Source organism: Paramormyrops kingsleyae, chromosome 7 (assembly GCF_048594095.1).
Source record: "Paramormyrops kingsleyae isolate MSU_618 chromosome 7, PKINGS_0.4, whole genome shotgun sequence".
NCBI classification, from domain to species: Eukaryota; Metazoa; Chordata; class Actinopteri; order Osteoglossiformes; family Mormyridae; genus Paramormyrops; species Paramormyrops kingsleyae.
In genome coordinates, this window is record NC_132803.1 from 23,333,308 (window position 1) to 23,347,200 (window position 13,893).

The window sequence follows — 13,893 nt, forward strand, 5'->3', positions numbered from 1 at the left end:
TTGTTTTTGCATTTATCCTTTCACTGATTTAAGGAAACATATTTATTCCTGTTGTACACTAAAGAGGAAATGCTGTGAAATTAAAAATAAAAATAAATTTGAAAAAATCTAAATTGTAAGATGTCTTATTTCCTCCAAAGACAAATAACCTACAATTGAAGGACACTTTTTTCCTTGGGTCTCAGGAGAATATGGTTATACTGTCACCTCGTCATTGATAGATTGTTGTGTGTCACATTCCCTAAGTAAATGATATATAGCTACTGTAGCTGTTAGCGGCAAGCTTCTAAACCCTGGTGTAATACATAAAGGGTGCGCTCATGCTGCATAAGTCTTATTTTCATTTCACTACTGGTCCTATTAAATAGGCAAAGTTTTCCCAGGCTGATATTTTAAATAGGTATTGATTTAGAAGAAAGAGCAAAGCTTACAATCAGCAGTGAGCTTATCAAACAGCACAGTACTTACTTCCGGCCCAGGGGGACCGCCTAAGCCGTCAGGGCCTCTATCACCGAGCTTCCCCTGTGGAAAGAGGAAAACAAAACTCACCACACCAGACTAAATTACTCATCCATCCATCCATCCATCCATCCATCCATCCATCCATCCATCCATCCCCGCTTGTCCTATGCAGGGTCATGAAGGTATGGAGCCTATCCCAGAAACTGCAGATGCATAGCATGAAATAATCCAGGATGGGGTGCCAACCAATCACAGGACACACACACACACAGGCTTGTAGCCCCCCCCAATCTTTGTGGGGACTCTCCATTCATTTCTATGGGGAAAACTCTAATCCCAACATGACGACCTTAACCCCTACCCAGCCCTAACCTTAACCATAAGTAACCAAACAAAATACGAGACTTTGTACTTTTTTGATTGCATTCACAGAGCTTTGTGAGTAACTGAAAAATGGTCCCCATAACGTCAAAATAACAGGTTTTTATTACATCGTGGGGGACATTTGGTCCCCACAATGTAATATAAACCTAATCCACACACACACACACACACACACACACACCATTCACACTAAAACAAAATACTTTAATGACCTTTACTCAGGTGTAGTTCTGAAATGCATGACAATGTAATCATGAAGGTTTTCAAATGAACTTATAAATATTGCTCTTATTTATTAGCTAATTCTAATTTTGAATTTCAGCCACACAGGCGACCACTTCATATGGGGTCAGGATCTGCTTAATTCGAAGCAGCTAGCTCACCTGTGGCCCAGGCTTCCCACGAATACCTGGCATTCCCGCCAGACCCTGTGCACCCTGGGAAATTGAGGCAAAAGAAACGGTCAAAGGTAAGGCCACAAGGTAATGCCACTCATAACAAAGCCGGCCAATCAGAAAAAAGATCTAGCATGCAGCAGCAAGAAACTCCTCCCACAATTTCGCACAAATAAGGTTTGATGTGTACCTTGTCACCTTGAAATCCGACTTCTCCTTTTTCCCCAGGAAGACCAATTTCACCCTGAGAAAAAAAACAGGAGAGAGGAAATAAGATTACAAAAGTTTAGAGAAATCCTTTATCAAATTAAAAACCCTGAAAGAGGACTTAAGAAGCACAACATTCCTTACAGATCTTCCAAACAGTCACATAGAAAGGATACCACCTTTAAAAGGGTATTAACTGAAATTAATTAGAAGTGACTACATTAAAAGTATGGGCAGTATATTCCATTCATATGCAGTGCTCTGAAAAAAAAAATAACGTAAAAATATTGCTCTCAGCTTAATGTTACTCTTGCACTTTGCAGTCATTTTTGGTACTCATGGAACTCTAATGTTAATTCATTGTCTTACACTGTCTGTAAATTCTATTGCATTCTTTAGTTTCGCATACACTGTGACGCGGAGTGTTTCTCCTGTATCTCATGTACTTCATGTTTGGCACCGAACCACATAAAGTTCTGGCATGTTTGTACATACTGGCAACAAAGTGTTCCGGATTTGGAGTTCCCTGAGATTTTGTCTGCTCTGTGATGTACCATGTGCCTCACTTTGGTTAGAACCGTCTGCTAAATAACCGAAAGTAAACGTGTGTTTTACTGTCTTGTTTTGTGTGACTGCAGTGTGCTGCCTGCAGCTGATCTGGGTACCACAGAACATCACTTCTGCTATTAGCTGAGAGTCAGGTAGAGCAGGAGATGAACCTCAGCATCGTTCAGACTGCCCCGGCTTCTCTCTCTTAGACGTTAATCTGTCTTATATGTACGTCACCCTCACAAGGTTAGGGAACCATTTAAAGGTCAACATTAAGAGGAAGAAGTCTGCTGAGCTGCTTGTTTTAATGCTTTGTATCTTTGGGGGGGGGGTGGGTGGCTTAGGATGCTGCATCTGTGATCAGAAGATCACTGGTTCAAATCCCACAGCTGATAAAATATAGAAAAGGTGCATGCTAACTAAATGTATTGCATCTTTTCAATACAGGTGACTGTACTGCGGGTGTGACATGTTCTGGTGGCGAGTTAGAGGAACCGGAGACAAGAAGAATGAACACGTCGTGTGAGAGTGTGTCTCATGGCATTGAAGGTGGTGCGACACCAAAAGGGAGCACTTTCAGGTCACATGCTTCATACGTGCAGGCCAATAAGGGAGCATTCAGATCACCTTATCACCTTTCAGTCCGGGTTCTCCTGGATTTCCGGGCACTCCCTGCGAACGAGCCAGACCACATTAACATCAAGGTGTGCATGCCCTATACCGACCTGTTCTGGACGGACATTCGGTATACCCGTAACACATATTACATTATCACCAGAGCTACCCATCAAATCATTTAATAAATGAGCAAAAAAAATAAAATATCGCTCCAGCCAATATGAGGCTTATGTAGCTCCACACGAGAGTAACAGTGTTCTATTCTAAATTACGGCAACCTGATTCAGATTTCATCTTGAGCCGTCTTGAGGGACATTCCTTGTGCTATGAGGGGAAAACACTGTACCAAGCGCACACTGCCTTATTATTCCGGTGAAAAAGACTGTTATATAACACATGTGCGCTTCCTCAGGGGGCAGCGGCAAAGGCAGCGGACACCGGGAGCGCGGCGAGGTGGAACTTTCTGTCGGTACGACTCCTGCCTAAATGAGGCGCCATTTCCTCCGGCATACTGTGATAATCACCTTGAGTCCTTGAGGTCCTGGTTCACCCATTTCTCCTGCGGGCCCCATGTCACCCTATCAGCAGAAGAGACACAAAGAGCCATGTTACATTATGCTAGGCCAGCACGACGGGGAACCGGCCAATTTCGCATCTCGACTTTTGGCACACCTCAGTGGATCTGCAGCTTTTTGAGTAGAACGTTGTGCCAGTTTGTACTGTCATAAAGACAGGTTGCACGTTGAAATGGGCGTACATCAGAGTAGGACAATCACACTGACTTTTAGGTGTGAGAGTGAGACTGGGAGGTGTGTGTGAGGCTGGGATGGATTTCTTGCAATAACTATGGTACGTTGTGCAGTGCGCGTTAGGTAGCCTAGCGCTGCTGTACGTATGGCTGCCCCAAGTCTGTTTTTACATACATTTACTTAATTAAAAGAAAAACATCAGTTGTAGGTATGAGTCCTTGTAAGTCGCACAGGTTGTAAGTCGGCGGACAGTCTGTATCCTTCGGTAAAGCTCCACGCAGCTAATCGATGGCCACAGATACAAAACCACAGATCCCTCTGACAGTCTTGGGATTGTAAAACAATACACACAAAATCCTCATTATTGATGACAAAACCAGTTTTTTCATCTCCTACTGGAGTTCTACATTCTTATTCAGTATAGGTGGAAGGGTCAGGTCCACTTCGTACAAATCCAGACCATGATTTTGTTTCAACCAAACAACTGAGCATGCAGAGCAACAGTCACAGAGTACTCAATGGGTGGTTGAAACAAAATCTGGCCTGGATTTCTACTTTCTGAACCTGAACTTTACTCTTCTGTTCCTCAGTTGTTCACATTTCTGGAGAATAAAGTCTGAAAAGACGACTTAAAGCTTGTTTACTTCAGGAGAGTGAGTGTCTGAATGACTTCGCTACAGAAATAACCCAGGGGAGCAATGCGCAGACACAATAGTACTTACATTGTGTAAATCCTAAGCTTTTTCATAAAAATAAATCAGAAAAGACTTCTGAACCAAAGTTCAAAAGATACCCCCCGACACACACACATTGCTGCATTAACCAGTAAACATCCTACGTGTAATCACGGCCGGACAGCTGCCCTGTCTTCATTTCATACACTAGAGCCTCTGCTTATATCTGGATAAATATTTGGAGAGGAAAGAATAGCAGCAGGGGGCTGCATCTAATTAAAGACTCTGAGTCTCTCTTGGACTCACCGCTCGCATTATGCCCATCTTTACCCGTCATGGTAACAGACAGATGTTAACGCACTGCCAATAGCACATTACACTGGCATAAACATACATAAGTCTACCTTGTGTGCATCTGATAACTCTGAGAGCTGCATTTGCCACGCTTCCAAAAACATGCCCTGCATGCACCAGAGTAAAACTACTGCAATTATTCCAAAGAATGAATTATCCAACCCAAAGGGCACCATCTGTAAACTGTGTACAAAAGGCTTGGACAAAGCAGGAAATATGACATATCTGACCCCAGGCAAAACTGCCGCAGACTAAGCATCATAAGCCACTGGTATAGTGTAGCTGTGGTACAGACTGGGCCATTGCTGATGGCGCAGGCAGGAGGGAGGCAACTGCGATCAACTGAACGCACATGTTGCTCCACCCAGGTGTGCTGGCAGCCCACAATGCATTGCGGGTGCCCAAGGGCATAGTTTGGGTTTCAGCGTCGGTAGGGACCAAATCAGGCCTGAAACTCCCATCCTCCTAAACACGCAAAGTACTCTGACACCCACGTGCATGCGTTGTAGGTAAGGATGGAGATGAATGTTTTGAATGGGTTTGGAAGATGGAGATTATCTACCTCACATAACCTTGAGAGTGAGAAAATACCTGCTCAGCGTGGACAAAGGTAACCCAGAGATGGCAGTCATGACTGTCCTCTCCTCTCTCTCTCAGTCTGACAGCGGTGAGATGAAAGGGCAGGGCACGGCTCTTGGGCATACATGCTGAGATAACGAGTGCCCTTGACACGTCCGAATGAGAGGAGCCTTCAGGCTGAAAGCATTCCTGAGTGCTCTGCGTTGCTGGACAGCAGCGTGCCCCGCGTTCCTCCCTGCGTTCCACCCTGCGTTCCTCCCTGCGTTCCACCCTTCGTACCTCCCTGCATCCACCCTGCGTACCTCCTTGCGTTCCACCCTGCGTTCCACCCTGCGTTTCACCCTTCGTTCCACCCTGCGTACCTCCCTGCGTTTCACCCTTCGTTCCACCCTGCGTTCCTCCCTGCGTACCACCCTGCGTTCCTCCCTGCATTCCTCCGTGTGTTTCTCCTTGCGTTCGTCCCTGCGTTCCTCCCTGAGTTCCACCATTAGTTCCTCATTCGTATTGACCTTATTGCTTTTGTATGCAGCTTCTCATTCCATAACATCAAGTTCCGTATTTTATCTGTGTCCTACTGGAAATTTTCAAGCCTCCCTGGATGTCTCTTAACAAGCAGCAATTATATTATGATCCATTACTGTCTGCCCACAGGGAAAGCTAATATAGGGGAGCTAATATCAATGTTCATGTATCTTAATGTATGTCCTGATCCTAAGAATCCATCCATCTTCCATAAGTGATTATCCACTGCAGTAGGACTGCAAGAAACGACTATTTTGATAGTCGATTAATCTATCGACTATTAAAACAAATAATCGACTAATCGGATGGATTGCCCAAATACCAAATAACTCTTACTTAGTATCAGCAATCAGCTTTCAAATTTAGCTTGAGCTTTTTTCATGCATTTGATTACAACGAAGATAATAAAGTTGAATACTTTATTCAAAAATGCACTCTCTTAATGAATGTTCCTGTTAATACAAAACAAACATTTTGTCCTGTTAAAATTTAAAACCAAGCATATGCAAAAGAGCATCAGTTAAATGACACAGAATAAGCTCACACTCAGTCACACATTATGGGCAACCAAGACACCTTGCTGTCTCAAGCAGGGAGACCCTGACAGGGCGCCAGCGCGTGATACAGCACAAGCTCACACTCAGTCACACATTATGGGCAACCAAGACACCTTGCTGTCTCAAGCAGGGAGACCCTGACAGGGTGCCAGCGTGTGATACAGCACAAGCTCACACTCAGTCACACATTATGGGCAACCAAGACACCTTGCTGTCTCAAGCAGGGAGATCCTGACAGGGTGCCAGCGCGTGATACAGCACAAGCTCACACTCAGTCACACATTATGGGCAACCAAGACACCTTGCTGTCTCAAGCAGGGAGACCCTGACAGGGTGCCAGCGCGTGATACAGCACAAGCTCACACTCAGTCACATATTATGGGCAACCAAGACACCTTGCTGTCTCAAGCAGGGAGACCCTGACAGGGTGCCAGCGTGTGATACGGCACAAGCTCACACTCAGTCACACATTATGGGCAACCGAACCACCGTGCTGTATAAAGCAGGGAGACCCTGACAGGATGCCAGTGCGTGATGCAGCAGACACTCACCCACCCTCTGTAACACATAACACACTTTATTATTAAGCCTTTATGATTTTAATTGCAGAACCATAAACAAATATATTTTAACATCCTCAATTTAAAACATAAAAGCACAAAAGTCCAGCCTGATTGAACACAATATACGATGTACATGGATGGAAACTTGAGAGAGCCTATTTCCTTACTTATTATAATTTAAATGGTCTCAGAAACACAAATGGATCTATTTTCGCATGAATCACTAATATATTTCCACCGGTAGAAGAACGAATATCACTGAATGGAGAAACACTCTTCAAATTTCAGAGCATTCCCAAAGAGCAAACACTGTATCCCTCTCCTGGATATTTATAAATGTATGAATGTAAGCCTCCTTCTTCCTGTACAAAAAAAAAAACGTTTACTCTTTCTGCCTCCAATTAGATGCAGATTCTGCAGCGGAGGAGAGCGGCATTTTTAACAGCTGTAATCAGATGGTCTCTAACATCACAATTACTGGCATTAACTCATCTTAGAATAGTGTAGGATGGAATGCAGACGTGGGAGTATATAATCTACATATATTATGTGGCTTGGTGCTGGTTCGTAAATTCTCCAAGCTCTTCGAAAGCTTATTTTAAAAATTTAAAACGCTCTGGCTCCCTCATTAGCCGTGGAGAATATGGCTTCTCTGCATTTAACGCTTCAATCTAGTTGCATGCATCTAAACCAGTGTTTCCCACCCTGGTCCTCAGGCACCCACAGTCTGTCCATGTTTTTGCTCCCTCTGAGCTCTCTGCCAGACAGTCCACATTTTTGCTCCCTCGCAGCTATCGCTAAAACTGTGGACTGTCTGCGGGTCCCTGAGGACCAGATTGGGAAACACTGATCTAAACGATTCACCTCCAGTGCTTCCATTTTACTGTGTTCAATGCTGGAGAAAAAATTGAAGCCTACTGTCATTCTGACCCACAACAAACATCAACCAACCAATTTAAAACACTGTGTATAAAAACAAACGGACAAGCAAATTTTTAAGGGTTTCTGTTGAACTAATTTAAAACCAAACAACAGGTTTTAAAAACAAATTTAAATTGAAATCCACTATCCACACTGGAAAGACTCACAACAGAGGTAAAGTAAATGTAAATTCATCCTTCAAATGACACCATCCTAGTTTTCATCTTAAGGAGGAATAAGTGAAGTTGGAACACGTATTTGCCTAAAGTGTTTGTATCCAGCTGCGAACTGGAGGTAAAAACTTCACTGCCAGGTGTTTGTAAGCGAAGGTGAGCGTGCAGAGAGCGTGCAGAGAGCGTGCAGAGAGCGTGCAGAGAGCGTGCAGAGAGCGGGAAGGGAGCGACGGATCCGATGCCACGCTTATACTCACAATGAGTCCAGGAACTCCATTAGGACCAGGGGCACCCAGCCCCCCCTAGGAGAAAGAGCAGGTTTCTAAGGTTAGGGGCTCTATGTTAAACAAACAGAGTTTGAAGAGAGGCCCAGTGTTTGGCGCTGCTGCGGGGGGGGGGCAGGGTGGGAGGGAAGACCCCAGCCTCTGTCCCTTGATAGCTCGTGTGATCTGCACCTCGCATCTCCCCGGCCAGCCTAATGAATGGCGCCTGGTTTAGGAGACAGAGAGACTCTTGTTGTTCTGCTGAGGCGGCCCTGCTGCCCAGCGCCACGACCACTTCCTCCCGCGCTGGCGGTCAGGATGAAAAGAAAGTGCTTTTTTCTTAAAGGCCGAAAAGATAGGAGCTAGTGGACACACTTCCACCTCCTCCTCCGTGTAGTTCTGGAAATATACAGGGAGGCCGACGGAGCTGCTGTGCATGGTCCTCTGGGAAGGCAAACCGTGCCACTCTATCCAGCCCATAACCGTCACTGTATGGCGCAAACACTCAGACGCAGAGTTGTGCGCTTCCACAACTGACATACAGTAGGTCTGCTTAATGCTTTCGAATTACCGGGCAGCAACAACTAGCTGATTCTCGGATTTATCTCTTCAGTGATATTCAGAGCAAACACAGAAAGGCGCATTTTATAGCCAGAGTAAGAAAAGCAGAACCACATAAGTCAAAGACCGCAAATACACAGTGATCTGCACTGAGGGGGGGCCTTTGCTATCGAAGGACTGATAAAACGAGGCTGCTGCTTTGATCCATACATTTTCAGACAGGCTGAAAGCAGCTTCATAAGAATGTGCAGGTTAGGGCTGGCTCCCGCGTCACGCACATACGCATTTTTAGAGATTCTTTGTTTTAACAGCTAATGACAATGAGATTTATCCTTGTGATGCCCAAACTTTCAGCCTCTGATTGACTGGATTATAGTTCCTCTTTACCATAGAAAATATAAAGGATAAGATCAAAGAAATACAATGACATTCTTGCGTCTTATATCTGCTTTGCAGAGGCTGTGCTGAGTGTTTTTTGGGTTGCACCAGTCAACTGGGACAACCAACAATGTAAGATATAAGGCATGAGATATAAGGCTTGCACCAGACCAATTAAACGGCTGAATTTGCCCTAATAGGGAACAAATTAGGGATTAATGAATTTACTTCTTATTTGGTGGTTTTTGGTGTCATACTGTAATTTGTTTAAAAGATGTGAAAGAAAATGTACATAAATTCATATTTAAATACAGAATTCTGGCAAGGGAAGGGTAGCGTTTGCAAAAAATCGATGCCACTTTACAATAAGGCTACCCATAAAAAGAGTTTATGAATGGTTTATAATCTGGTTATTAATTAGGTTGTAACACTTTGTAACTCATTAATAGACAATTTTAAACAAGTTATAACACAGTTTTCTTTTTATTAATGAGTTACTACCATTTACAAGTGGCAAAGGGAGCCTTATTGTAAAGTGGTGCCCAAAAATCTGACTGATATGTAAAAAAATAGAGGGAAAATTTGGTAATTTAACATAAGGCATTAGGGAATACATACAGAAAGCTCTACAATACTCATCTGAGCTAAAACAGTACAGCCTATTTGCACTATATATAACTTTATAATTTTACAATCAATATGGTGAAATTGTAAAGAAAATAAGACTGTGTAATGCTACAGAGGAGTTACAGGATTAAACTATAGAGATATCTAGTGCTTACACTAGGTCACAGTGCCCACAAACACAGCAGGTGTGAGACCACAGTGATAATGCGTGCCCAGCCGGAGTGGGGGGGGGGACCCCCCGCTTGTTCACTTACCGGCTCCCCGTCATTCCCTGGGGGCCCTCGCTCACCGAAATCCCCTGGAAAGCCCTGGGAATGAGAAAGAGGGGCTGTAAAGTCCCAGTGCACAGAATTCCTACTGCAAATGCATGAAAAAGCAGCCAAGGTCAACTTTTTAAAAGTTTTATTTTAAATAGGACCCTCAACAGACAAGTTCTGAGAAAAACAGTTATAGTTTGCATTGATGAAAATATAAATAAGATGCCTGCTATTATCTGGATAGTTTATAAATTCTACAGTTTACTTTCTGGAGAGAATTGGGGAGGACTGTAGTTGTGTATATTATTCTGAACATAGCTAAGCAAACAAAGATTTATTTAAACTAAATCAGATGGTACTAAACCTTTAATAGCTAACAATAATCCACTATAAAAGTCCAGTCTGAGGCTTTCCTTGCCTACAAAATAAACAGAGTATTGACAGATGTACAAGTGGTGGAATTAAACTGTACCAGCAAAGCAAACCTAATAAGTCTAATAATGTTATGCCTCTAAATTTTTATCTAATGCAAATCCTATTTTACTCTGTTTGTACAATGCAGAACCTCTCGATAAATGAAATTCTACCTGTAGCTCTTGCAAGGCCCTAGGAAAGAGTTTGATATTGGGGGGGATATAACTTAATTATGTAAATGTGAAGGCCTATCTTGGGGGTTCACACTGCCCTTGTTCTGCTTGCCTCCTGTCATAGGCTTCAGTGGACCATTGCGCTGGTGACATGACATTTTCCGCAATTGTCCAAACATTCCTTGCAGCTTCCCAGCATTTGCAAGGACTGAAAGCCACACTGCTCTTCAGATCAACCCAGACAGATACAGACAGCTGGGATAACTGGTAAAGACCCCAGAAATATGCTATAGAAGCCCTCTAACGTCAGCTTTCTGAGGGAACCTGTTTGCCAAAACCAGGTTTGACCTGACAGATAAAGCCTCAGTGATGAAAGAGCCCTGATCTCTGAATGACCGGAAAGTTGCCGGCTGCCCATTTAGGTTGATGAGAAACTATCTTTTCAGCAGCACTCATCTTTCCGATGGTACACAAGAGTCAGCTGCCAACTCAAGCCTTATTCTTGGCCGGGACAGAGTAAAACACAGAAGAAACATACTCAGTCTAACTTCCCGCTTCTCCTATGAATGACTCTGATTTTCATGCATTCGTAAACAAATGCTCTAGTGAAATAAATGGGGAAGCGAATAGCAGCCACATGAAATTTAGGCAACCCAAACATTTGCATCTCTTGGAGTATCAGCTTTAACGACTGTTCTGTCGGTTTATGACGTTATAAATCGGTACAAAGAGACGTTCTAAGCGATGGCTTCCTGCATTGTTAGGCTGGTAAGCAGATTAAAGCGTTAAAACAACTAAAAGCAACATGTCAGAAACATTCTGGAGTTGGAAGTAATTCCGTCGCCAAGATGTGCAACAATAACAGTTTTTCTAACTTCAAATTAACACTTATAAACATAATGCTTATAAGTACAATAAAAAACAATTAACATGACCGCTGACTTATTTCACTCGTGTGAGTGCATGTGTCAAACAAACAAGTGGGGTCAGTAGCAGTTTGTTAATGCTGTGGCTTAGCAGTACACACATTCATTCTCAAATATTCTTGCCTTCAGCATTCTGGAGGCAGCCAATAACTAACGTTTGAGCTTCAGTGGGCTTTATCTTAGCTAAGCCGAAAGCTGGTATCCCTTCTACTGAATCAGCGGGTGTCCCTTCCCACCAGATATTGCCGTGTCGGCTACCTGACGTCTCCCGGACAGCTGCAGAACAGATGGTGTATATCACCCCTGTCATATGCTCAAAATTAATCTCCACAAATGTAAGTGAGCATCTCCATCTCGGGTGCATGGATGCACATGGTGTTAGTGTACCTGCAAGTGTCCGGCAGCAACCCTGCATGCAGACATGGGTCTTTACAGAAAAGCAGCTAGAGAGTCTTCTCGAAAACAAGCGAAACCTTCATTCCTGTCAGACCAGCAGGAAATTCCATGGCCGAGTCTTTCCTAGCAATTTGGCAGAGGCCCTAACCAGTGGCAGGGATATGCTGACTGAGTCCTTTTTTCTCTAGGTTTACGGTTACATTATATAGAAGACAATCCCCACTACAAAGTTTCCTTAGTGTTTCACTATTTCAGGACACGATTACGGCTTTGGTTCTTTCTGGCCAGGATGTCAGGATTCCTACCTTATCGTGTACGACTAATGGCACTCCTGAAAGGCTTTCCAAGTTTAAGACACCCCACAGTCGTGCCAGGAGTAAAGGATTTTATAATAAAAGTGCACAGCTCCACATGTGTAAACGTCTCCATGTGCATGCGAGCCCTCGTGCCAAAGTCAACATTCTCTGCCGTTCTTCATGTAAACGGTCATGCATCCAAAACAACCCTAAATGACAAATGAAAGCACATTTCGATGGCTAAGAAACCCCAGAGAAAATCAGACTAAAGTTAACAGAAAAAGGATAATTTTGACTGTAATGATTATTCCTTGCTAGTATTTCTTAGGGCACTCGTTTTATATATGACTGAGGTACATAATCATGAGATGGATCCAGAAAATCAGATGATACAATATCCCGACATCAATCTGACATTGATGTTAATATGCAGGGACAGTTAATTTTTGTAACTCATTAAAAAAAAACATACTTTTGTTGCAGCTACACATACGTTTGATTATATTTGTTTGACTGTTTGCTTTCAGTTCTCGATTCTTTGTCCAAGTGGTACAACTCATGGACAAATGAAAATGCTGAGGTTAAAATTTCCACATGCAAGAGTGTGAACATCCATGCTGCAACAGTGTCTGATGACCTCTGATCAGGTCTAGACCCTCTGGGGGTGGAGAACATTCAGGGGGGTGAGATATAATACACACGCCTCTTTGCAGCCTCTGTCTCCCGCAGAGGGGAGCCAATGGAATGATCTCAGGTCTATAGTCGGTTTTTACACAGTGCAGCAATCTATTTCCTCAATAAGTCTGTGTTGCCATGGTACAAGTATCTCTGTTTGTCTATACATAATGGGATTTCAAAGCCAGGAATACCCTGGGGCAAGCTTTGCAAAGGGCAGTTGTGAAGTGAGAGACCAGCTGGATCCATGCATCATCAGAAGCTAGTTGCTTTGGGGCACTTCAGCCATTGAGCTGACGAATGCCTCGGCCACAGGCGGCTGGAGCTGCGTAGGTGTAGAATTAAGGGTCTGTCAGCATTTCGCTCTGAAGACTGATCTGCAGACAGTAACTCATGCATTTACAGTCAGTCTCTCTCTTTCAACTGAGTGGGTGAGCAGAAGTACTCAATTCATCTCAAACTCTGCCAGTGTAACACCGTAGTGATGGTTTTTTTGCAAGCATAAGATGTACAATGACTTTGTTCTAACTCTCGTATTTATGCTGACTGACAGCAAAGCCGTGACTGATGGATGAGATGAATGTGTTTCCCTCATCCATCCCGTTTGTCCATCAAGCTGTCCAGCACAGTCCTAGCGCTGATGCTACAGGAATGCAGACAGCCTGGCATGTGATTCCAGTCCATAATTCACTGCCAAACACCAGCCACATTCACACTGAGTGGCTTCAGACGGGGCATCGGAGCCTGGGTAGTGCTCACGGTCTTACACCTGTCTCATTAAGCTGAACAGAACAATGGAAAACAGCACGTTAGCAAGGTCACCACTACAAACTCAACAACCTCTTACTTGACTGAATACTCTACACAGCTTGTGGCATTTAAGATAGTGTAAACATAGTAGGGTTCTATTTCTAATATTAACCCCTTTCATTTTAGCACCCAAAACGAGAATGAATGAGTCTGGCCATCTTCATATGTTTCTTAACAGCTGTGATATTTTCTTTATCACAAACTACAAAGCTTTACATTCTCAGTTTGACGAACTTGCCGAACAGCTCCGATTTTTCAGAAGACTTTCTATGGATCAACTGGACATAAAAACTCCATCTATGAATAAGCAGAAAAATCTGCTGAAGAAACACCAATTAGGCTCCCCAGAGTCTAAGGTTTTGTGCCCTGATTCAAGGGTTTTCGCTCAGTGATTTCCACACCCTCTTCCG

At 43.5% G+C, this 13,893-nt stretch overlaps 1 protein-coding gene across 3 annotated transcripts in view; it reads right to left on the reverse strand.

Annotated features, from left to right (window-relative positions):
* Positions 1-13,893, reverse strand: part of col27a1b (collagen, type XXVII, alpha 1b) — a 107,035-nt gene that overhangs the window by 36,894 nt on the left and 56,248 nt on the right. For all 3 annotated transcript variants that reach the window (XM_023807930.2, XM_023807931.2, XM_023807929.2), the window contains exons 13-19: positions 9,791-9,844; positions 7,965-8,009; positions 3,140-3,193; positions 2,625-2,669; positions 1,432-1,485; positions 1,230-1,283; positions 469-522 (exon numbers count right to left, since the gene is read on the reverse strand). In XM_023807930.2, the coding sequence (XP_023663698.2) occupies positions 469-522; positions 1,230-1,283; positions 1,432-1,485; positions 2,625-2,669; positions 3,140-3,193; positions 7,965-8,009; positions 9,791-9,844 (360 nt within the window). The remainder of the gene's footprint in view (positions 1-468; positions 523-1,229; positions 1,284-1,431; positions 1,486-2,624; positions 2,670-3,139; positions 3,194-7,964; positions 8,010-9,790; positions 9,845-13,893) is intronic.